At 36.1% G+C, this 27,185-nt stretch overlaps 1 protein-coding gene across 5 annotated transcripts in view; it reads left to right on the plus strand.

Moving 5' to 3' along the window:
- Positions 1–27,185, plus strand: part of LOC110827975 (uncharacterized) — a 289,498-nt gene that overhangs the window by 153,556 nt on the left and 108,757 nt on the right. For all 5 annotated transcript variants that reach the window (XM_087354845.1, XM_087354847.1, XM_087354846.1 and 2 more), the window contains 2 exons: positions 16,619–16,824; positions 21,745–21,880. In XM_087354845.1, the coding sequence (XP_087210971.1) occupies positions 16,619–16,824; positions 21,745–21,880 (342 nt within the window). The remainder of the gene's footprint in view (positions 1–16,618; positions 16,825–21,744; positions 21,881–27,185) is intronic.

The raw sequence follows: 27,185 nt of genomic DNA on the forward strand, positions 1-27,185 counted from the left end.
GTTTACAAGGGGGACGATCAATTTCTGCGTTGCATCAGACGGAACGCAACTTCACAGGAACTGATAGCTATATATATATACATCGTGTCACCGCCAGCGCGTAAGTAATGGTTTTATTGATGAAAGTCTGCGGCTTTTAGGGTGAGGATCACTATAAGCATTATGGATATGAAATGCATTCTGGTGAGGAAACATGAACATACAGACCTGTTTATCTCTGCCTTTAATTCAAGACTACTATCCTTACTGGGGCCTGATACAGCTTGATGTGTCTTATCTTATTAATGTACCGTTCTGATATATTATTAGAATAAATAAGAAAATACTATGTCGAATTGGTTACCAATTCTTCCTAATTTTCTGTGTGATGTATTCTAAAGAAAAAATGGGTAGCAGTGGACCACAAGGAAATGTAATTATATAGTTGTGTTAAACAGGTAATAATACGTTATTGTAATATGAACAGAGTAAAATGTTTGTTGATACAAAGAAATGTAATAAAGAATTTAATGAATTGTTAGCACGGTTCTTTTAATTCGGTTGCATAATATAGAAAATGAAAAGTACATAAGTCCTATTGTGTTTGAACATCACGTACTTCCGTGTGTTATGCAGTTTAAGTGTTATTAACGAGAAGTTTTATCTCATTGTTTGTTTGATAATAGTGGAAGGCCAATTTATGTGGAAGTGGACACAGCGCAGCTGTTGAATTCAATTACGGCAAATAAATCCTCAAAATACGCAGAAACCTTGCAAACAAACCATGATAAAGAGTTCACTCAGAAAGAAATTCAGTGAGGAATACAACGCGTAGGAAGTTCAATAAATTTTAACGGGTTCTGAATTAGTATTGCGAAAGTAACATTTTTAGGCTGGGGGGGGGGGGGGGTCGAGCATTTTTAAGGCAATTTCACGAAAATAATAGTTTAAATGTGACATTTTTTACATTGCATTGCTTGATAGTTCCGATAAATTAGCCACAGACAATGCAGCTCATGAATTAAACGTCTTTAATTAAGAGGTGAGTACGAAATATGGTATTATTATGGACAGCGTATATCACTGGTTGAGTACAACATGTTCACATAGAAAAAGGAGCACATGAAAATGACACTTAGGTGATCCATTGCCGGATTTCATGGATTCCTTCTATTGTACTTTAAGGCACGGAAGTTCAGATGTAGCTCCTCACGGAAAATTCTGACCAATTTATCCCCATTTTCCAGGGATGGGATTTCCCCCTTATTTCACTTTATTTGTTACGATGACAGCCATTAAGGTTTATGACTGTTAGCCAGTAAGAATGATGTGTATACGTGAACCTTATTCGTGAAACGTGAGATACTTAGACTTAACGCATTATCTGGCAAACTCAGAGTCATTAGCAAAAGAGGAAACATATCCGTATATTACATCCCGGTCAGAAAGTTTATACTGCATCTGTATATAACTCAGAAACAATTTGTGTCTGCAGCCACTTCCAGCTATCTCGCCCTCCCCCAACCGTCGAGGCTCTACCCTCTACTGTCTGTTGCAACGAAGTTCGCTCTTGTGTGAGCTACAAAGCACAGACTCGTTCACTTTTTATCGTGTCCCAGAGCAAACAGTTTAATTCATGTTTTTTATATATTGCAAGAATTATATTTTCCTGCGATTTTTTGTTCAGTTAAGTCTTTATTTTAAGTTTAATTAATCCATTTTACTCAGTTTATTCTAGAAGCTCAAATTTGCATACACTGGTGTTCTAGATTTTATATGAATACATATTAAAATAGTTTCTCCATTGTACATGTGTATAACTAAAGGAAGAAATAAATATGCGGAACAGTGGTGTGACGTTATGTCATTTAACACATTATAATCGGCGTCTTAGAAATGTATTCTGAATATTCTCTAACTTACGTTATCCTTGACAGTGTATCGAGTTTTTGTTTCCACAGACCCCTAGATATTTGCGTCCAGTTTTTCCCATTTAAATTCAACAGGTTTCCGTTATTCTTGGCATTTTGTCAGTGTACGTTTGGACCAATTGAATCTCTGTCCCGTACCAGAGAATCAGCCTTTCATGTTCTGATGCACGACAGTCAACATTTCCACCTTGGCGGACCTTGTCGATGGTAAAGGTACCTACATTTATTTTAATAAAAATAGAAAGATAATAATTATTAACACAATTTTGAGTCCCATACTTGAATTGTGGAGAAGCATCAAAACATGGGATGTCTTACAAAACGACGTTTGCTTTGAATACACGTTCAGATAATCTTAAAACTAAGATAGTCCTAACACCACGGACTGTTAATTTCAAAATTATGATAGCAGTAATTATTTAAATTATGGGCTTAACACATCGCAGTACAGAATCTTAATCTGCCTTAAATTCTTCTCTCCGTTCCTTGGTACAAAATAAACAGAATAAAATTATTATACTCTATCAAGATAGGTAATAAATCCTTTCAAAATTCGGTAAAGCTCAGCTATTTTTGACGACGGTGACAAATCGAAATTTAATTCAAGAGAAAATTAGGAGGAAACAAAATTTGTGGAATGTTAACCTTACCACGCGAACCACGTCATAAGTATTTAACACTATTACTAGAACAAATTAAATACCAACTTGACGAATTTTATAGTGTTGGTGTAAATAATTCAGAAAAGACAAATTATAACTAATTGTTTTAATGTATAATTTGAACCAATTAGGTAAAGTCTTATTAACTACTTTTTATTATTTTACCATCAGTGATACACACATGCCGATCGTTAGAAATTTTGAGGTTAGGAGTAATTAATGTAAGATCCTAGCATTTGTGTGGTAATATATAAGTCGGAAGTAGATATCTTTCGGCACGGATTGTATGTTTTTGAACCAAGTGCCAAATTTGTTCCTTTACCCTTAAATCAAGTTGAATTGCGTAATATTACAGGATATTTTTTCGATAAAGTTCTATTTTAGGCGCAAAAAATCGCGTTCCAGATCATCAGACAGCATAAAACAAACGAATTTTAATTTTAGTAATTTCTGCGGACGTGGCATCAGTTCATTGTTCTCATATACGGATCGGAATATATTTTTGTCATACCAAGCTGCAACAAACTAACGACCGTTATGAATACGCACGACTTGTAGAAGATATTTCCTCCAGTGTATTCGCCTGCGATTCTTTGTGTAGGCAACCGCGTTAGAGTTGCAGTAACCTAACAAAGAGAATTTATTAACCAGGCAGTAAGATAAGCCCACCGACTGGGGATAGAAAGCGGGAAATCTCGCATGATGTAGACGTGGAGGAAAAAGGAGGAATCGAAACAATGAGATCACTTACGAATAACAGAACTGGGTTCGTCTCCGCTCGTATTCTTTTAAATTGTTGTGAAGGATTATAAAATGGCGAACATTGTGTCATGAAAATCGTAATGAAACCTGCTTGTGTGTACTTTAAACTCATTACTGATATGACGTAAAGGGGCTATTTGGCGCATCAGTACAGAACAAAGGATTGCTAATTGGATTTCTCAATTGAAAGCGTGTTGAACACGATAAGTCTTCGTTCAATTTTAAATGACAGTGGGAGTTGTACGATTAATTATAGTAGGGGAGAAAGCAATCAGGCTCTTTACACGTCCGGTTTGTGTGTGATGCAGTTCCATGCATTTGGAATAAAACCGTCCACTTTATATCGCCACTCGCTTCACGTTCCAAGTCTCGGGTTTGATATTCGAAGTGCAGAATATGCACAGATTATTAACGTCATGTACACTCATGTAATTTTTTGATAATATCTTTGTTGTTACCTTTCTATATATATTACTGTGTTTTTCTGTTGTGCTGTATCTGTAATTGACACTAATAATAAAGAAGTGAGTTATTATTATACTTATTTATTAAAAAGGATGTAATTGAAAAGGATATGGAAGGAAACTGTCATAACCTGATTCAGGGCACTGTTCTGACATTTGTCTGGAGTGCCTGAAGAAATCCACGGAGAACCGCAGTCGGGATAGCCAATATCCGGACCGAGACTTTAACCTCGGTCCTCGCGAGTACGAACCAGTGTCACTCACTCGGTTGTGATGCTCACTTGTTACGTGCTCGTTGGGCAAAGGCGTGTGTTTGATTGTTGAATGTTTTATAAACGATTAGTATCCTGTTCGCAGCAAAATTATTGCTAGCCTCTGTTATAAATCAAACTCTCAGAGTTACAAGAACCCACCAAAAGAGAGACAGAGACAGCTGAATGAGATGATATGTATCTCTCTCCCCATCCACTCAGTGCCGCCAGCACGACCTAAAACAAACAGCAGTGGCAGAAATACGTCGAGGGCTTTGCACAGAGTGTTAGTCCGCACCCAGCAAGCCTCTCTAGAGCGTTCGTATATTTTGGAGTGTGAGAAAACATTAGCCAACAGTTAGTATTTGTAAGCTCTGGGCTCGTGGTAGTCTGGGGACAGGAGCTAAGACCATAGAAACGCCCTTGAGACAATGCCAGCGCTGCAGCTTCTCCGGCTATCATTCACGGCAAAAGCACGCGGGCTTTCCTCGCCTGACTCCTCTTTTATGCGGAGGGAGAGAATCCGCGCTCTTGTGCCAGAGGATTGCGTGTGGAATGCTGGAAGAATTCTGAGGTGTTATAACTTTGCGACTTCCTGTCTACGCCGTCAACAGAATTCCCTTTTGTGACAAAACTCTGCGTCTAAATACCATTAATGTAGCTTCAGGGTTCTGTTATAATGTAGGCATATCTATGAATTTTTAAACTCTTAATGTGTTACGCGTAAAGTAATGAGAAGGATGCACATTTATCTCAGATGACGCTGCTAGAGCAACTGTAAGTATCCAGGAAGCCGTTAAATCTGAGATTTATTCACTGTTGGAAATTTTCGTTCTCAAGACAGTAAATACATCGATGTTGGTCTTTCAGGCTGTGATACAGTTCAAATTTATATGTAGATACCAACATTTCCGAGGATTATTCTACCTACATCTTCAGGACTGAAGACATAAGTTTTCTCTCAGTTGACGGAAATAATTGTGCATACAGGTGTAGGCATTAGATAAATTTGGGAGTCAGTTTTTATGTTCCCTGATAATTTATTAGTCCGAATAGAAGAATGTAATGCGATATCAAATATATCAAACTGAGAGAAATATAAAATGCTGGTACATGAACGTGTAATTGAACTGTGGATAAGAATAGGTACAGCGATGCAAGTCGAACAGCGGAGCGTAAGTGAGTAAAGACAGCTTATAACTCGCGGGGTAGCAAAGCTAGGAAAGCTGTACTACTGATTACAGTACATTTTAAACAGAATGGTCAAAGAACTGCCTAATGGAACAGTAGAATAAGTTGGTGAATGTGAATGTAGAATATTTTGGAAATATAGAAAACACTGTGGATGAGATTTCGGAAATAAAATGTACACATTTGTATGTTGATATATGTGGAACAATCTATGTAAAACAATTAAAATAGTTTACATCTCTTGGGTTTTTGACTTCGATCTTTCAAATTCTAGAAGAATTTGTTCTCATTTCAAAAGAAGTATAAGTCCTTTGGATTTGTTAGTAAGTACAATCGAGTACAAGTCCACTATCGGAACGATTCCCACAAGACACAAAGAAGACGCAAGATTACTCTTTGAAAGTTGACGAAAAAAGAAACAAAAAGTAATTGAGAAGAACAAGAAGGAACTGCGAGTAGGATGAAGGAGATTGAAAAAACTAATGACGACCTTGGTTATGATACTTAGCGTAGTAGAAATAATAAGACGTTCATGAAGACTTCGTTAGTGAATGAAATTCTGCAACTGGCAGTATAATAGGATTGGTGAAGGGCACTTAAGATGTCAGAAAGTAAACTAATTCTGCTGTTTCTATGTGATATACGTATTGCAACTTCAAGTTCAGTGATGAGATGTATTTAGTACTCCTCAAATTATTTTCTTGTTGAAACTCGGTAACAACGCGTTTCTGTCTGAATTTCTTCTTAAGTTTTCACAGATTAATCTGAGTAGCTTAGGCTACTGTGATTCAGAATTAATTCATCGTGCACTGAGATAATATATGACTTACATTGTGTTCGATTTGGAGACACGATGTTTATTAGGTTTTGAGGTTACCGTGGCGGTGTGTCCGATGATGGTTGTCTTCTGGGTTGTGCTGTCATGTAGTCTGGTAGATGTTCACCGACGTCCAGAAGACAGCCGTGTGCATGGAATTATATAATCGCACATGTAAATGTGCGTGCCTATAACTGTTTATTATTTATTCAAAATTTAATTTATTGGAAAACGTTTGGGCACTTTGCATATATATGACATTCCTCCTTTAGGTCTTTCAACAGCCGATTCTCCTCGTACCACCACTTTCAATGCACTTCTTTTGTGTTATGTTCGTTTCGGCATCATTTTCAACATTTATATCACTGCATCATTTTAATTTTGAGTCTTACATATTTTTATGAAGTGGCTCTTGAATTGAATACATTTTGTACGTTGGTTAAATTCTTTGAAGGTCATTTTCGTTCCTTTGATTTGAATAGGCTGGATAATTACAGTTCTGCATTTTACATCTTTATGGTACTTTGTGTTAGAATGCTGTGGAACGTCCTACTGATTCTCAGTATGAGAGAGATATTATTCCACTCCTTGACAATGTAATCCTTGTTGTGATAACTTTTGTTTCGTTGGTCCCTAGTACCGGTTTATTAAACTGTCATGAAATTAACCCTTTAAATTCTATTTGTAAATATATGTACCAAATGATACAACAACCAGTAACTTTGCAGTTTGTTTTAATGGATTTATTATGATTATTAGAAGAAACCGTGATTATTTCTTCAACATTAACCACTTGATCATTGTAAAGGATGTTTTCTGTTTTCTTTGAGGTAAGGACAGAATTCTAAATATTATTTAGACTCGCATCGGCGTTAGAAGTTTAAAACGTCTATCGATGCCGACAAAATGCGACAATAGCGACTTGAAGCAAAGGGAAAATAAATTTGATATCTGATTCCTATTAAATTGAACACGACATGCTGCTTGGTGCCACATACCAGCGGGACGTTCCGAGACCTCAGGTAGCAAGAGGAATCACGTCGAATTTGGTCGCCAGTATTAAGAACAAAGTTTAAATTAGAACGTAATTGTTCCTGAAATGCGGTGTCGTATTTATTTTGTTACTGTTACCGTTGCGATGAAGTGGGACTTGGCCTGTAACGGGCCTCTGTCTATTTATTTATTTTGCAGCCGTCTATTTGAAGGTTTTGGGTTGTTGAATATAACCTTAAAACATCGTGACATTTGACTACAGAAAGGAGTATGAGGTGTTGATATTGCTGTAGTAGAAGGGGCCTTACAACAGAACACAGAGCTCGGTAGTTTAGAATTTCAGTTCCATGACTGTGATTGATGTGGTACAGAACACGAATGTGTTCCGCTCGCCGGACCCATGACAAATGCCAATGTTCCGAAACGTTAACAAACATTGTGGTAACGAGTAATATCAATTTCTTTTGGTAAGCGTAAACAGATATACTGTCCACAGACCACGAGAAAAGCCCTGCGGGTGGAAGTCGTTTCTGGTGCGGTGCGGGGGGAATGTTACTTATCAGCTGGACTAGAGGGCTGCTATTGGTGGGAAGAGCGATGCGTCAGAGTTTAAGGCTACTACACACAGACTGAAAACATCAAGCGGTCAAGAGTAGCGTGTAGTGAGTGCACCTCTAATGTGTTCTGTGGGTGTTGTCATAATATTCTAGATTAAATAACTGTGCCACTGTGAGGTAATCTTAAAGCTGAACCCATTAGAACACATGAAAGCCTGTTGTTTATTGTTCGTTCAGTGGTTGTGGAACGAATGCTTTTAGGATGGGTAGTCACTCACCGCGAAATCTTGCTCATGCGCGTTTAACGAATTCCTAGCAGGGATTTTCTCCTGGTCTGCGGACTGTACGTTTGTTTGTACTCCAGGATAATCAGCGTTCTTTCACGTTGTTGCTAGTTAACGTGACATTGTAACGTACTGAAGAAAGTTAGTCGACGTGTTTCACGATACGTCGTAATTTTCAGGTTTTCAAATCTACTTATGTTTTAAGGTCAATAAATACATAAGGTTGTTCTATACGTTCGGAGCCACAGGCAAAATAATGATCTTTTGCAAAATACGTAATAGTGTAAATATGATAAAATTGTAACAAATGATGAGTTTCTAATCTTAAGTGCTGTATAATTTTACCTGAGACAAGCCATTATGGCGCTACAATTTAAATATTATTGTCACTGATTATGGCGATGTTGCCAAGTTGACATGACAGGAAAAGGGTGAAATTGTAGCTTAAACTTACAGTTCGTGGCCAATGCGTCCATATTTTTTGTTAACAACAGTTGATCTGAAAAAAATATGAGTAAATGAGTTATAAGCTCCTGAAATTTCTCTCTGTCATTTGGGATCGGTAATGTAGTCGTTCTCTAGTTTCCTGTTTCACGTGAAGCAGATAGGAAGATTTCTGCCGAACATTATAACAGGTTACATCTTTAATGGATGTTGGTCGTAATTTGTTTGTATGTTAACGCCGCACGCCACAGACATTAAACAGACACCGTATTTCAATACCTACTTAATACTTGTAAGATCTAAACATTCTCTTCATCGCGTTGTTTCTGAACACTCGTAACTTATAGTTGTTTGTGAAATTCAAAGTATATGAGACAGTTGTGATCAAGAAACTGTTTTTACTGCTAGAGTTTAATGTAGATCTATAATTTCGGCTTTCGTGTATAACCCGCAACGAGTGTTAAAAGTGTTCTTACATTTATTCTTGAAGTTAGCAGCTGAATGTTTTGTCGAAATGTTGAGACAGCTACAACACACTATGTAGCTAAACCCCAGAAGCTGAAGTTATAAATTATAACATTTAAAGATAATTTACATGGAGTTTGCAGTCCAAACAGAAATATTGCGAGGTGTACGGACCTTTTCCGAGTCACTGTAGGTTAAAAATGTAATTTTTTTAAAAAGAACCAACCACAACCCATTCATTAACAAAATCTTCTCAGAATATCAGCCTTCTTAGTCTGTTTAAAATCCAAGTTTGGGGGTCAGCTCTAACCTCATTATAAGAATGTGATCTAATTCTGTTGATGGGGGCGAAGCTGGCCTCTGAAATGTTGATTTTTAGTCAGATGACAAGGCCCGAGAAGATTTTATTAATGCTTGTCGCCGTGAAAGCATAAGATCATACACAATCCATACAGTTAAATAGAATATACAATTATTTGTGTTCTCCACCATATTTTATTTGTACGATCAAATCAAGAATAATTGTGTGGACAAAGTATGTAGGAAGCGTGTGGGAGAAAAGAAATGTACAGAAAATTTCAACAGAAAAACTGAAGTATAGTGTGGTTGAGAGGATAATACTAAAATTGATCTCAAAGAAGTGGATTGTAATGATTTGGACTGGATTAATCTTACTTATGATAGGGACAAAATGTGGATTTTTGTTAAAATAGTAATCAAGTTTTGGATTTTATAGAAGGCGGGAAGTATCTGTACTAGTTTAGTAGCTGGTGTGGTTTGAGGTAAATATATATATGCTTTATACATACAACCTATATAGACACTTCCCCCTGCCATAAAACATGCACACAAATACACGATGTACGCTTTCCCACTCTTTCATTATAATCGCTGCCTCGCTGAAGAAAAACGTGGCTTCATCCAGGCCTCCGCATTGAATGTTGAGTTGAGCGTACAATACGCTACTCGATTCAGGTCAATTCCGAGTGAACTAATGCGACTAAATTGCATCGGTGAAACGGGGTGGTGATAGCATTTGGCAAGACCTTTGACATAGTTCTGTTAAAAGCATCGGTGGGCCCAGATCTAGTTCTGTTTCCCTTGTAAAGCCTTTAATGGTTACACCAATTACAGAGGGAAATTATTTGTAACGCGCATACAACTTGGGGACCCTGTGTTCCTGTAATCAACGTAGTCCACAGTCCGTTTACTTTGCCTTACTTGATAATGCCGGGTGTTTATTCCATTTGGTACTTTCTAGGTGCTGATATTGTATGGCTGGCTCATTAGAAAGCAATTTGTTAATGAAGTGTTTGATGTGGTTTGATGTTTGCTGCACGTTGGTCTCAGATAACACTCTTCAGAGATCTCTGGCTGTTAACTGTCAACTGCCTTCCATCTTTGTTGTTCTGGCACTAGATCTGGAAATAGTCCATTGCTTTAATTGAAATTATCTTTTTTTCTCTCTGAAACGATTTCCACGGATAATCCCTTTGCTTCTAGAACACCTCAAGGAATCCTACACTTTGTGAATTAGTTTTAATTTAGATCTGGAGCTATCATTTTCATATTGCTGTTTGACTCAATGTGGCAGAGTCCGACTTGAAAACTGGAAAGTCTCGCAGCCATCGAAGAAGTCTTTTCTCTTATGAAACCGGAAAATGTACCATTGCATTTCTTGTCACGCGGTAAATAAATCCATCTCACCTATTCTCTTCCTATTTTTAACATGCACTTTAATATTATCCTCCCACATATACCTTTCACTTTTAAATGGTGTCTTCCTTTTAAATTTTTCGATTAAAAACGTATGTACCTTCTTAATCTCCCAAGTGCGTGCTACATGTCTTATTTTAGGCCCTTGATTTGTTTACTCCCAAATATATTTATTATTATTATAACAACAACAACATAGTTATTTACATTACAAATATTCAGTATTTAATTCTTGAAATGCGGAACCGGCAAGATTCTACCAGGTCTACTGTCGTTCTTTATCTGTATCATAAATAAATCCTGGTAGCCCCGTTTTAGTTATTTTACATTAAAACTCAGCATATACACGTGATATATTTTTCTGCGTGGTTCAGATAGATTGCAAATTTAATCTTTTTTCACGTAAGGGATTAATATGACGTGGTGGCACGAACTCTGATATATTCAAGCACAAATCGTAGAACAAAAACATTATATTTTAATTTTATTAAAACAAAGATTTTATAAGATTATCGTTATGTAGTAATACGGTAAGAGGATTTATATTTCCTACTCAGGTCATAACCCGTCGGTTTTTGATTGGGATATTTTTGGATATTCTCATGAGATTGCCGGCTACACGGAAATGTACTTACTTGCTAGATACTAAGTTCACATTTGTTTAGAAGGACAGAGAACAAGAAATTAGATCATACTAGTTTGTACGCATACAACATCAGTTTGTGTTTTATACTCAGAAGTATTTGTATATTACAGTTCTTAAATTAAAATGAATCGTCTTCTGATTTGCGTTAAAACTCTTTCTTTTATCTCTACTGGTTGAGAAATTAAAACCACCTATTTGTTACATTTACAATACGAATGAGTTTGTACAAAAATAAAAATATCATATTTATTTAGTGTTCTACATATAGTAACCGAGGCTGTTGTGTGACCTATCAAGGGTTAAGCCTAAAGGTTTGATCGTCTTCACTTGCACATCACGTAAATGCGATTTCTTCTTTACTCGAAAAACTAGAAAATAACATTTCTGAGAATGTAATCTTACAATCAATACATTTAAACTCGTTCCAATTTCTGTTCTGCTTTATTCAATATGGAAGCGTCAATTCGATATTTCATACACGTGATTTTCTAACGCTTTCAGTTCGTGGGTATGGAAAATAGACCATTCATCATCAAAACGTTCGATGGGGTTGACTGAGGTAAATCACAGGAAATAAATATTTTACTCTTAATGACGATATTAAAACTTGCACTAAAGTTTCTGTAATGTTGTATACAGTGCAAACATTCAGTGACACCTCTTATCCAGTTCCACAATTAGTAGTTTATGTTAATACGTATGCCTGCAAGTTTTAGTCTGAAGTGCTCAGTAAACTAACAGCGAGGGACGTAGATTACCAAGAGTTTTGTGATGTAAGTGACGAGTTGTTTGCAATGGTCAGGTGGATCAGAGAGAATTTTGACGTGTAGGTAAAATATATACGTTGAATTTGTCGAAGACAAACTGATATGATAATTATATAAAGAGCGAGTTTTTGTAAATTTGTACGGGAGTAATGGACGTAGCTTGCATGTGGCGGTGTGTGAAAATTCAGTTTGTTGTAAGATAATGTAATTAGTACTAATGGGAACTGAGATGGAATGGAAAGGATGTTGAAATCTCTTTCCGATCCTGGTAACTGGCGGTGGTCCAATGTTCTGCTTTAAATGTTGCAACTAAAAGCACTTACAGGAAGAGAAAATAATGTAAATGTTCCTACCATTCATGAATCTTTTAAAAATATTTTAGCGATTGCATCTAAATTGTTAAATTTGTAGTTCTTGCAAATGTGGCTGATAAACAGATTACTTAAATTAAATACAGATGTAGTGAACTAATGGAATGTAAAGTGTGTTTGCCGTTAAAGCCATCCGACGAAGACTGTCTTAGAAGGATTTCATGATAATCACCACAGAGTGTAATTAAATGAATTACCGACTTCGGTCTTCAGTTGCGTCCACTTTAAAGACAGGTAACGAACGAAGAGGAAATTTAGAAATTGTTTATGAAGCGTACTTTCCTTCAAATACTTGTATTTATATATATGCCAAACTTGTTTTTCGGTTCGCCATACTAACTCCGTGAACCAGAGTCGTTGAGCGTACAAATAATACTCTGAAGTAGTCAACAAGTTCCTCTATTAAGAAAGTAGAAGGTGCGTTATTTCGCCACAGATTCGTATCATGAGTCAGATGAATCTACTCGAAACCCCCTAAATCCGATTTCCCATTTTAATATTATCCTCCCACGTAAACCCCCATATATATTTATATATTCACACCTGAAACCTATGGTCATGGCTTTCACCATCTTTATAGATAAATGTGGCTATTATTATGGTGGGATTTGGTTTGAATCTCGGCCGGTGAACCAGCTGTAATAAATGAGATATTTATAGGCCAAATTTCCAAGTTTTCTGGAGCAACAGTCCACGTTTTACTTTTACGTTTGTCATACTTTTGTTTCCGAACTTCGTTTGTTGTGACAGGACGGATTATTTGTTGTGTGATGTGCTGAGAACCACGTGTTTCCAGACGCATGAGTAAGAAAGGCCATGGGACTTGTGTTCAACTCTTACAAAATATGAGGCCCTCATTTCCGGGTAAAGAAAAACGAATGTCTCGTGTTTTGCTTATAGTGTATTTTTGTGTAATGCTATTGATGCTGTATTCTTATGTCTACGAAACGACGGTTTACCTATTGCAGGAATTTAATGCACAGAAAGAATAAAGCAGAAATGGAGAATCATAAGGCACAAGATGGTAGCAGAGGATTAAGTACATCCTGTTCTTGAAGAGATAGAAATTTGTAAAGTTTGTTGTTCAGATCCGTTCTGTAGTTTTCAGTATAGTGACGTCATTTAAAAGTCTGATAAATTATTATGATGTGAGCAGTGAGTAGCTTTTTCTCAGACATCGGAAATAGTTTATGAACAGAAAATTGTAAATGGTGAATTCTGAAGCTCGTGATAATTCAGCGATTTAGTCGGAAATGGTATGTGAGTATGTTATATTGATTGTTACTTTGTACCAACTTACAACGGAAATGGTAATTTGTCAGTTAATATCAGCTTGAAATGTAGAGGACAAAAATGAAATGACGTAATTACCGATGCCACTGTCAAATTTATTTTGTTTATAACTGAAAAATATTCACATATGAACACACTGAATTAAAACACATATTTCTGTCAGCGTTTTTAATATTCATTTAAAATGTATGTAGTACATAATGTGAAATATGCATTACAGTTTAATACAGTAGAAGCAGAATTGGACTAAGGTGACTCATAAACTGTTTACTTATTTATTGGAATGAAAGCTCTGAACACACGAATTTTTTTTTCAAGTGAAACGTCCAACGAAATGATTGTATTTCATCGAAAGGTATGTTTTTTTATATATAACCTTGTACCATATGTAAATTTGGCAACACTGCTATATGTGTGTTTTTGGGAAACATTCAAACAAGGAGCTCGTATTTCAACTTTGAGAACACAGTACAGTTGGACTTTGACATCGTATCTGATACACTTCACATTGCATTATGACTGAGAGTGACACAACGGTTTCATAGAAGTAAATATAGTTCGATGGGAAAACGCCATTTGTGAGGTCATGGTGGACTATTTGTCTGACATGGTTCATTGCCAAAGTCGGAAAGGCAGTAAGGTGTGGGAAGTTTGAAATATTGGTCGAATTTAAATTTAGTTGAGATAGTTCCGTTGTAATTCCGACATACGAACTGTTATTTTGTATTAGTAAAATACAGACTTAAACGGTAACACGCGTGTCACAGTTCTAAACATATTTCAACTTGTTCCATTTCACAGATTTTTTTGAATAACTTTAATAAACTCCATTTGAAGTTAAGAAATAAAATGGAGGCTGTTACCTTTACTCGTAATACGTAATGCAGAAGTGTTCAGGCGAAAAAAGATCGAAAATTACGTCATATCGTTTTATGTCAGTGTTCCTTAAAGTATTGATTTCAGATTTAATATCCGTATACCTTTTCAAAAGCAAGTTTCAGTAGATTTTTGAAGCATTCGTACATATTTTTAGTATTATTATGAATTTAAACAAGCCCAATGCCACGTTTTGCATGTGATACATCTGTGTTCGAAAGTAGAATATATAAGTAAAGGGCTATGACAAATTTCACTAGAAAATATTAATTGGAACATTATAGTATATTATCTTAAATATTAAATGAACAAGTAAAATTAGAAAAATACGGAAAAGATAAGTTTCAAATGAATAATGATGATAAGGATGACGATTAAAGTAAGATTAATGGTTATGATTACGATCAGGATGTGAAGAAATACAGGTAATACAGAAAAAATACAAGAGTAATAAAAACATAAGAATAATGATAAACGATACGAGAGAGAGAGGGGGGAAAGGGGGAAATATAAGAGGAAATAATTACAACAATATTTAAAGTGTTATTTTAGTTGCGGTTGTGAAGGTTTTGATACAAAGTCTGATGTAAGTAGGGTGATGAATTTGGAGATTAGAGGGCGCACGAGTAATTACATTTAAGAGAAAACAACAGTAAATATATTTTTGTAGATTTGAATTTAGTGAAAAAAATTGACTTATTCAATATTCTTGGTTACAAAATGGATGCTATTATTACTGGGCCCTTGTTTATATTAAATCTTAATTACATTCCAAGTGGTTTGGGCGTCGAAACATGCATTTCGCTTCCTTCGAAAGCTGTTGTCTGAGGAGATGGCGGTCTCTCCAAAGCTGGAAATTACAGAAAAGAGGTTCCTAAAACTTTTCCTTAATTCGCTCCCTGATACTAGCGGCATCTTATTGGGATTAGTTCTTTATGCACAAGACTGTCCGATCCACCTTTCCGGAATTAAACTTCTAGTGTCAAAATAATCATTTATATTGTATAAACGCCCTGAAACACGGTCATAATTCTTGTCAAGCTTCGAAAATTGCCGTCATTAAAGAATTGTCTACAAAGGCTAAGTCCTGTGTTGTGGAAGAATTGGGAGAACTTTCAATATCTATTTTAACAGCAGGAAGTGTCACATTATGACAAACGCATGGACTCACCCGATAACAGAGCTGATATTTTATATATTGTATCGTTAAAACCATAATTTGAATAAAAATTTACATTAAATTTTGCTGTCAGAACGTTCGGTAGCCTCTGAATTCTGGACGGATAATTGGGTACAATGTAGCTTTGCTCTACATTGCTCTCCCGTCGGTTATTAAAATATTCCTGACAAACCTTGGAGCTATGCATGTTCCTGGAAGTATCATTTGCTGTGGAACATACAGGTATGTGCCATGATCACGCTCCTCGCAAGAGCAAATTATGGTGCGTGTCATGCGAATGCCAGCCGGTATTACCCTGGTAAATAAAGAACCTAGATACACGCGTACGGACGGTCAAGGTAATTGTGTCGTAACACACTAACGCGTATACCTAGTGCAGGCTAAATTGTAACCTTACGCTGGAATTTTAATGACAAAAATGCAAAAGGAGACTTACCGTACCGTGTAAGCCTGTGTACTCCAAATATAATAGCCAATGTCCGTCACGAAATGTACGCCGTTCGTGTGATGCTGAGAAAGCAGAAGTGGCGTCTGTTGTAGCAAGAAGTGAAATCGATGCTATGGTGGTGAAAAAATAAATTTTATATGTTCCATACTTGTTGCAACGGGATAAATGTTAATATGATTCTTAAAGGAATAGTAAGTGAGGATGTGAATTGTATTCACCTGTTTTAAAATTGGAGTAAAAGGTTAAGAGAATTTGATAACCATGGTATTGAATTTTTGGGGATTTCTTCAGAACAGAGAATTGTTTAACAGGTGGTGAACTATAAGCCACCTAAGAAAATCCTTCACATTGGGGTCTGTTGTTGATTTTCATGTTTATATTAAAAAAAACTAACATTACAGTGTCAAGAACCGTAAAAATTACACCTGACTATGCCAAATACAAAGAATTTTCTCATGGATTTTAATTGAAATCAGGTTTTTGAGGTTAGGTTTGATCCTGACATAATTTTTTGTCTGCAGGTGTTGGTGGTTTGCGCGACGTTGCGGTTACAGTACCAGTAGCGGTAACCCCGGGTGACACGGTGACCCTGCAGTGCTCATACGACCTGGAGGGCGACCCACTGTACACTGTCAAGTGGTACAAGGGTAGACAAGAATTTTTTCGCTACGTCCCCAAGGAACTGCCTCATACTCGGGTGTTCCCTTTACCCGGTGTTAACGTAGATGTAAGTACGAGTTTATTTCGATGTGTATGAAGTTTTATGCGTATAGTGATATTGATTTTACAAAACTATAACAATTATTAACATGAATGCTGATAAAAAGCTGGTTTTCGTTTCTCTGTAAAAGGAGTGTGAAATGTTATGACTCCCATGTCGGAGGCACTCTTAAAAAAATATGTTTTCCTTTACAAAATTTGTATAAGGGGTTTTGTTTCCGTTCAAGACAAATTTTAGTAAGCGAATGCTGATTGAAATTATCGCACGAAATTTCAGAATGGAAATTCAGTGGCACGTATTTTAAATCTGAAATTCATTTTAACTCTCCCGGATTTTAGCAACTGTTTTTTAACACTCAGGCTTAGGAAGCCAAATAAGAACGGAAGTGTATAAATATCATGTTAAGTTTGGATATACTACGTTTTTCCTTTATAAAATGGTTCAGGCTTAAATTTACAATCAGGTCATAGAATGTGTAAAATAGCTGGTTACTACACTACGATTTACAATAATGAATTTACTATAATAATTACGTTAATACGCGCCGTAATGTCACACTTAATTGACAGATGTTCCCCTTTTAAGTGAATTTTATATTTCAATCAAAAAATCTGTATCATTATCTTACTGCATATTTTGTACCGCTATATAAACGTAATTGCATGTAGTTTGTCTACTGTAATGGCTACCATATTCTGTTCGGAGATCGATGGCTTATAGAAGTGTACCATATGTTTAATACCTGATTCACAACAGGACACGCAGCTGTGCAACATGTCCTGTTTCCCATTCACATAAAACAGTATAAGTAACCTCCATTCATTTTATAACTCCACCCCTTTCGCTGATGTACAGACGTACAACGAAAACGCGTTTGTAGGACTTTTATAAATTAGTCATATTTTCATGTATAGATAAACAAAGAACAATGTTACTTAGTAAAAATATATGTACGAATTCAGCGGATATTTTGATTTGCTTTGTTACGTATTCATAATTTTATTTATAGCTACCTGAGGTGTTATTTCGAGTTATTACTACTTGGTTGAACCTTCAACGTTGGAGGTTTAAATACGTCAATAAATTAAGAGCTCTGAATATAAATGTTTCATTTAAGCACAGCAGATAAGAAATATTTTGAGAAGAATATTATTTTGAAACTGATCTTAGTGTCAGTTGCTTTTATATTGCCGTACTTCAGAAAAATATCAGTGTTCACTAATTTTATATGTAACACCATGTAATTAGTAGAATGGATAACGAAGTGTGCAATTGTTTAGGTAGATGTCTCATGAATGACTGTATTTAGTGTTTTACTGTTCTCATATCATATCTCTTTAGACACTTCCTTATTGCTTATATCGTTTCTAAATTCTGAAGTTCCATTATACATGAAATCGAGCAAACGAAAGAAAATACAATATTGTAAAATTTTAAAACTTTGGTATTTATGCAAATAATACACACTTGAAGCTAGCTGCCTTTTGGTTGTTGAGCCGTGCACTCTGGTAGAAGTTTACCGACGTTTCAGAGGTCCTCCCTGCGTCCATCATCAGGACCCAACTACCCAGACGAAAACATCTTTCAAATTCCAGTCAATTTTCAGGAGATCTTAGTTTTAGTAAACAGATCTCCAAGTAGACTTCATTAATAATTACTACTTCTATGGAGCAGAGTCCATGTTGGGAAGCCAAGTGTAAGCACATCTATTCGTTTATGGAACCAAAATATTCATTACCGTGTTCTTAAAAGCCCAGCACTGGTCCCTATCCCAAATCGGACTGATAGAATTAACACCCTCCTGCCATATTTCCCTGAGCTCAATGTTAATATTATCCTTCCATTTCAAACTTTCCAACACAAGTTTTGTATTAATTTCTTAACTGTTCATGGTGCCATATTCCAGTATCAACAATTGATTATACTAATAATATTTGGTGAAGACTATGAATTATTGATCTCCCCATGAGTAATGTTAGGCTTAGTTAGAATTTATAGTTTTAAGTTTTCTTTGAGCCAATTTGTATACGTAGCTAATTTTACAATTTAAATTTGAGCATTCGGTCAACAGTCGCCATACATGCAGTCCGTAAACTCTTTAAAAATTGCTTCTTTCGTGGTATGTAAGGAATTGATTACTGATTGTATACTGGCTCCATATTGTGAACATGTTTGCATTTGAGATTTTCTAAGTGTGATGGAAAATATTTTTGTTTTGTGTCCCACATTAAATTATCTCCGGGGATCTGAGATGCCTGCTTGTATGCATGTGTATGGTTAAATGAGTTCATCTATAATTCGCATACCTCAGGTCACTGGCGTTTGGCGCAGTCATGCGGTGGCTAGTTGCGTCAATCTGTGGTGATTACACGCGGAGGTCGGAGGTCGTGAATCTAAAAGGTTTAAATATTTAGTACTTCTAATACAGTGGAATTGAAGATGGTCTGTTGATTGCGTGTACACTAATATGATTAAATCTAGTGACCTTAGACAGTAATGTAGATTTACAGCCTGTTGATATAAACCATTAACAGATTATCTGCTGTAATCTACAGATCAGCTAATTGGCAAAGCCAATTCTTCCAGTTGATGTACTCTGATGTGATGACAATTTTTTCGATATTATAGATTAAATATATTAGGAGTTGATAATAAATGTCATTTAAAGAACATCAATTTCATAAGATATTGTAGGTGCGTCATATTGTGATTTTATTTAAAATAGTATTAAAATATATATTAAAATTGTCCGTCAATCACAATAAAGTAATATAAGATAATTAAATGGTTAAAATATTATCCTTTGTTCCGCATATGTAAATCGAGTATTCGATGCGGAACAAAGGATAATATTTTAACCATTTAATTATCTTATATTACTTTATTGTGATTGACGGACAATTTTAATATATATTTTAATACTATCAATTTCATGTTTAGTATTAAAACATTCAGCAAATATTCAACATTTTTACTATCTTCATCTGTTCTAACGAATGATTTTGAAGTTTAACATGTTATCCACCACTGGAACATTCTTCTTATATCTGTCAATAACTTTTTTCTGTAACGAATTAAAAGGTTTGGGGGTCCGCCATTTGTCTATGTAATCATCCAGCGATGTCTTATTTATAATTTAATTAACGCAGCTACCAGTAGTGCAGACTATGATTGATACATAATGAATTGGAAAGGATGTGGTAGGAAGCGGTAACGATCTAACTTAAAATATTATCCCGGCATTTGTTTGAGGGACTGATGAAAACCACGAAAAATCTAAGTCAACGGTCTCCGGGCCGAGATTTTACCTAGGTATCTCCTTAACAAGAAACTGGAATGCTGGCCTTAATGATGCAGAAAGTGTGGCAATTAACAGTCAAATCAGATTTGAAAATAATTGTTTTTCCGTGTTTTTACTCTTATATACTTTTAGGACAATTGTGAGAAAATAGAAGAATGAAGTAAAATAAAAGTAGCAAGAACTCAATAAATAAATGAAATACACAAGGAATAATAATTAAAGCTTAAGTAAAAGTAATTAATCAAAAGTACGTTTGGAACTAAAAATATCGAATTAAATCTATAGTCTATCTTGCTTCTGTGCTGGTCTAAAACTGATAGTGGCTTAAATAGAATTAAAACCGAAAAAAGTTCCACAGTGATTTATGGTGCATTACAGTTTCACATTAAATCTTTCATTCATAATCACCACCATGATCACTGGTGCATAAACATAGGACATAAAACACAGTACTTAACTAATGAACAATTAACGAATACCATAGACGTGTGAACTAACCAAAGTAACGAGGTAGGCGTGTGTGATATGACAGAGACATGAAACAGAACACGGTTCGCTGGCTGTTGAATGGTAATTTTTCCAAGTGAATTGTGCTGGCTGGGAGTGACAAGGATTACACCGTAGTCCCGTATCTGTTCGATGCATCGAAAGTAGATTGTTTTGACACTGGATGCTCGTTAAATGTACGGTATTTGAAGTTATCGTGGAACGTATCTCTTGATAGCTGTCTTTTTAACTGCTATTTTCGGAGTGAGGTGGTTGTTGTGACTGTACAGAGTTTTTATGTTTAACGATTTATGGATATCTCTAAAAAATTATGATTATGAGTAATTATCAAAAATCAGAGGAAAGCGACTATAATTGAAGAACATGTATGAAGAGATATGTGAGAATAATTTAAAGTTGAATTTTTTTTAAAAAAAAAATCAAACTTTTACAGTCTTATATTAAATTTAATTTCGTGTAAACTGTCTTCTTCTATGCGACTGCATAGGTCCATAACGTCGGTGAAACTTAATTGCCTTCCAAATCAGATAACAGTTGTTAACCCGATTATGGCTATTTCGAGACAATGCCTTAAATTAGGTTTTGCCTGCCCACCATTCATGATCATGTTTCTATCTCATAAGTTGTATAATTTCTGGTGATGGTTATCTTCTGGCTTGTTGCGCCGTGCAATCTGGTAGAAGTTTACTGACGTTTTAGAGGTACTCACTGCCTCTGCCATCGCAGCAAGAACCTCTTAAACGTCGGAAAACTTCTACCAGACTACATGTATAATTTCTGTTAGAGCAGAGTCATTAAATAATACATAATCGTGTGAGATTTAAAACTTTCACTGCGGGAATATGTCTTCTGGGTTGCTACTCTGCGTTGTCTGATAGTTTACCGACGTTTCCGAGGTCGTTCGCCCTGAATATGGAGGGAACAAACACCTCTGACACGTCTGCAAACTTCTGCCAGTCTGCACGGCGCAACGAACGAGAAGACAGTAGTAAACTTCGTATAAAATTCTGCCTGTGAACGTTCAGAGTTACAAGTGGGACAAAGGAAAGTGGTTTCATATCTTGTACCCCTAACTTAGTTGTTAATGTTGTGATGAATACGAGTCTGGGATGTTACAGGTGAGTAAGTCCGGGGCGAACCAGGTGGTCCTCCGTGACGTGCCGATAGAACTTGCTGGCAGGTACCGTTGCGAAGTGTCGGCCGACGCACCAACATTCCACACAGAGATTGTAGCCAGCCACATGCACGTCGCCTGTGAGTATTCTTCATTTCTAAGTCTGTGTTATTGTACGTAGTGACAAGATTTAAATATATGTATATATAATAAAAATGAATTAATAAGAAAAGCTGATATTACTTTGTGTCCAAGATGGAGTGCATATGAAGAGATATTTATTTCATTAGGACATTGCACATGGTAGAATATTTCTTTCCAAGGTAAAACTTCTGAGTATGAAGAAGCTGGCTGATTTCGCAAAGTAACGCAAATGATGTGTGTTTATCTTGAACCCATAGTTAATAAAACGTTGTTTAGGAAGCAAGATTGAATATAATACAGATATTTCATTTATGTTTCAGGGATGTTAATTTTTATGTAATTATTTTTACGACATTATATAACGCAATTATTAATTAATTAATTAATGCTATCCTAACACACTACATTTTCTTTGTTATTAACGAATTACGTGTTTAGTTTTTTGTGTCTTCACATACGAATATTAGACTACCTTAGTGGATAAATTTTTATTCCAGACTCTTGTTAAGTGTTGAGCAAAGTGTATAATTGTGTCTTTAAATACCATATGAAGTGAAGAGGGCAAAATGGGTGGCCATGGGAGAGATCAGAAATCCATAGAGAATTTGGTCATGAAATACAGAGGTCAGAGACCACTTGGAAGATCTTAACGTAGGCATCAGGGCGATGAGTGCTGATTTCCCTGATGATAGGGGCAATACAAACCTCTGAAACGTCGGTTAGTTTCTACCAGACTATACCGCGTAACATCCCAGATGTCAGTTGTTTTAATTCCTGGTGTGGTTGTCTGTAGTAGGCTATATAAAAAACAACGTCACGTTGTAATATAACTGAATTATTTTTGTAATTTATATGATTTTTCCATGTTAAAATGTTATGCTCAGTTTAGTGTTTTATTTGTTTTAAATATCTGGAATTTTATATTACGGGTTGTAGACGCAGTCTCGTGTTGAGTGTGGGCAGCATTGCCATTTTAACACTGTCGTGTAATAACTCCAAGCCGATTTCCAGGATAACTACTGTTCTCGTAAATCTCACTGTGTCTGCGTCACAGTTACGTTGCAGTACCATTTATCTGGAGTGACAAGGTTGTTGCTGTCCACATTTTAGCTCTGCTTGGCACTCGTAAGTCGCCCTAAATGGCGGTGCTCTGTATCTTTGCACAGAAACGGTCTCCGTTGATACTGTCTAGTCGTGGTGCTGTCAAAACACGATGAACTACTAAGTACGCATCTCACGAATTAAGGTTTCTAGTATTGTACATTATTTACGAGCATGCTTTATAGAATGCAAATTACAGTTCCACTGGCGTTTTCGCAAATAAACGTTTATGTATTATGTTCCCGTTGTGCCTAAAATGAACGCAAAGTGGGGAGATGGTGCAGGTTCGCAAGTATCGTCTCCAAAATGTAGGTTTACTAGATATATTTCGATTACATTTGGTACTGGGGGGTGGGCGTTGCACTGGTAAATGTGCACAGTGACCTCTGTTTTACACCAAGCTGAAGTCGACCGTCATTGGCCTGTTAAGAACACGCAAAAGATGGAAAAGATTTGTGGGTGTATCACACAGAATGCCTTGAATGTTAAAAAAATTGGTGTTAAAATTTTTTTAGGTTCTGTAATTAACGAAGTACAAAGAAAATTATTCTTGTTTCTATGCAGCGTGATATATGTACCGTAATTAGCTTTCGAATTAAAGATTCGTGTCTGCAGTAATGAATAATGCGGTATGCAAAGTCGTAATGAGTGCATTTATTAACTAGCGAACGAACACGAGACAGCTACTTGATTTTTAGGCAACTTTCGCCGGGAATTCCGTTGAATATGGTTACAGAATTTTGTGGACTGAACCCCGAGCACGGAAAACACTTTATTGGGTTGAGTAGCAATTTTATAAGCATGTCAATGATTTTGGTCCCATTGACAATCGCTGGTCTTACGTTACATTTGCCGAATCTTTAAAAAAAGTTTGAATTTGTTTTTCAATTATTGAAATTGTAATTACTTTGTGACGTTTGCCGTTTCTGTTCATCTAGTAGAAGTTCATCATCGAATGTTGTGAAATATTAAGTAAATAAAAGGTGTTTTTGGACGAAATTGTAGGATTAGTGTGATTTTCATCTGTAAAATACATTTTTCAATCGCTTTATATTTCATGCGATTCAATAACAGTACATTTCAAACTCAATGGAGCAGATTACTCCAGTTCATAATAATGAAACCCAAAGGTTTGTTACGGTATTTTTTTAGTTTCAGCCATAAAATTTTTGTGAGTAGGAACACATTTTAAGAAATTCTTTTATAACACAGTGCACACTTTTCAGGTTATGAACTTCTCATAATGAACCTCAGACCAATTTGTAATTATTTCACTACGAAATTATTTATTCGCATGTACGTGAATGCTATCAAAACTTAGGCAGAAATTTCTTTACATTGTTTAGGTTATTTTATACGATTTCGGAGGCATACAGCAGTTCCCTTTTTTCAATCTAGACATTTCCTATTTTCATATTGGTTTATATTCGGGATAATACAAGTTCTAGGAAGTTTATTTCAGGTAACGGGAAAAAAAGGACAAAGCAAAACAATATTTGTGCTTTGAGTGATGTGTTTGAGGAAACGGAAATAGCATATCCCTAGTCTTTGAACACGTATTCGTTGGAAATGAACGCTCCGTCTCTGTCTTTTGTTTCTTTTCCGTTGTCAACGTCGATGTTTTTAACTTTTTTCCAATTCCCGAGTCTCTCCCCACTTAGATTATATATTGTGTCGGTGAGAATTTTGCTGATGAAGTTGAGTGGGAACAAGAAGGAAGTGGATACTGTCTTGTGTGTTTGTTTCGCTAGAGAAGGGCAAGAAAAAGAAGTAATTCAAACTGACACGCAGAGATGCGTCCAGACTGCTTGATGGAGTAATGTCCAAGGAAATGAACGGGATACTGTAATGTATGTACTCTTGTCTCAAGTCACACGGAACTCTGGGAATACTTGTCTTCATATAGAAATATACAACGACGAAACACGTCTTTCGACCAAGAAAACTCTGCCCTTAACAACATAATTTCAACTTATTCGAGGTTACTAGTTTAATTGTTTATTTTTTAAAATTTTTGTCATGGTCTTGTTTATTTCTCGAACACCACAAAAATGCTGTATAAACTACAGTGGTTGAGTCGTAAGAATAAGAAATTGCATCATCTGAGATTTGAAGTTCTCACGGCAGTAAGATGTCGGTTTCTGTCTTCTGGATTGTAATGTCGTGTCGTGTTAATACGTTGTTAGTTGCCAACACATGGCCCCAATAATCAGGACTGATGTAACTTCGACCCTTATTATTGATGCCTCATATGCGGTACTTCGCCAAAGAAACTAGGTGGGGAGTAACACAGGGAGATTCCCCACCCAGTAGGGACTTAGTACGTAACCACAGGGGAATCCTCATCTTTGACGTCTCTGGCGCCATTCAGAAATATTGAAGATCAAATATTGACGAATGGGCCAGAATTGTTACACTATGCATACATTTCCTAACCTGTTTTCTTTGTATGTGAGGCAAATAGAAACAGGACGGTTGAAATTGAATGCACTTGCGTAAAGGAACATTGCTGAAGAGATACTTAGAGGCAGGTCTCTATGTTGTGTGATGAATAATCAAATGTGTGTTGGGTAATTCCACCCGCGGTGAACGTGAAAGCTTAGCTCTCTCCTTTGAGAATTCATCTCCCGGGTCTCAGCCCTCAAATTCGATGTACAAACTGCAGACCAGCGCACTTCCACACTTCAGCCACTGGTTAAGCTATGCAGACATGCACCAGGTACTCAATGCAGGTACATAAGCTGGAAAGGTGTTAACTGTTGGCACGTAGAGAGCAACTTGTAGTTGAGGCGTTCTTTTTAGTATAGTGGTGATAATAATGATAGTGATTTGTTGAGAAGTTTATTAATAGACTTATAAAAGTCGGTTATCCTGGAATCAATTGACGGAATGATAGACGAATGGATTGTAATGACGTCATTTCAGTAATCGAGCATTTCTGATGATGAATGTGGGGTTATGACTCTTGTATTTCTTACGAGTCCTGCTTTGTGAGGGTCTCAACTGGGAACATCTGCTTTAGGATAGGGTTAACTTGTTAACTTGTGGCTGTTGTGAACGTGGAAGTGAACATTTTGGTTCCAAAGAGGTTGGTTGTTTCCTGACAAAGTGAATGTTGACTTCTCAGTAGACACTCTGGTCGAACTTAGGGAGCGAGTGTCAGAATTTCTGATTCGTGTGCGAAGGTCTCCGGTTGAAACCTTTGCATGTAGAACGGCAACTAGACTGAAGTTGCTTGAGTAATACCTTAAATCAAGCTACAACTGATTCATTGCATATTCTTTCCAAATTGTTATAAATTTATTATTCTATCATTCAGCGGTATATAATATTAACGACTAACTGCATTGTTAAATACGCGATAAATAATAACAATCATGTATTTATGTGCTTGGCAACAGCCAAAAAGGCCAATAACAGCCAAGCACTAACAACAATACAAGATAAATTATAATAATATTAAAAGTAAACATTACAAATACAAAAGCAAACAATGAACTAAATAAATAAATGTATAATATTAATAATGACAATAATTCAATTCAATTAATTTATTTCATGATAATTAACAAGTAAATGAGCTAAATAATATGCCTAAATAATATAATAATAATAACAATAATAATAATAACAACAAAATACTTAGTGTTTGTTTGTTTGTTTGTTTGTTGGTTGGTGGGTTGGTTACCTATCTAACTACAAACACTGGTATATGTTCGGAGCCAAAGTCCTAAGTTTCGAATTCCTATAATTTGTACTCTGAAACATATGCAATACATGAATACACACTTCTGTGATCGAAATATATGACGACATTCGGCGTTTTATCATAATTTTTTCTTTTCAGTGTTCATTATTTCTTGCAATCTGTGTAGTTCTCCTTTAATATCTATAACATGGTAAGTTCTAAATTTGTTCCAAGTGGATGATGACGTTTCATGGACACTAAGTGTGAGAACGACAGAAATACATTTCAGTAAACAACGTGAATCTGGTTAATAAACTGCGATACTTTTGTCACCCCTGACGACATGCCTGATAACAATCGCGCATCGGATTCCTTCACACGGTTATCATGACACGGAGCATTTGTTTCGTGGAGTACAATCCTGGACGTAGCAAGAGGCCCTGAAAGCTTCAATCAAGTGCCCTTTCAACGCTCGCTGTAATAAATCGCTGTTGTAAGCAGAAGGCCGAATC

This window comes from Zootermopsis nevadensis, unplaced genomic scaffold (genome assembly GCF_977971745.1).
Source record: "Zootermopsis nevadensis isolate Lab colony 2312 unplaced genomic scaffold, Znev_1.0 Znev_ptg000024l, whole genome shotgun sequence".
Classification (NCBI taxonomy): Eukaryota; Metazoa; Arthropoda; class Insecta; order Blattodea; family Termopsidae; genus Zootermopsis; species Zootermopsis nevadensis.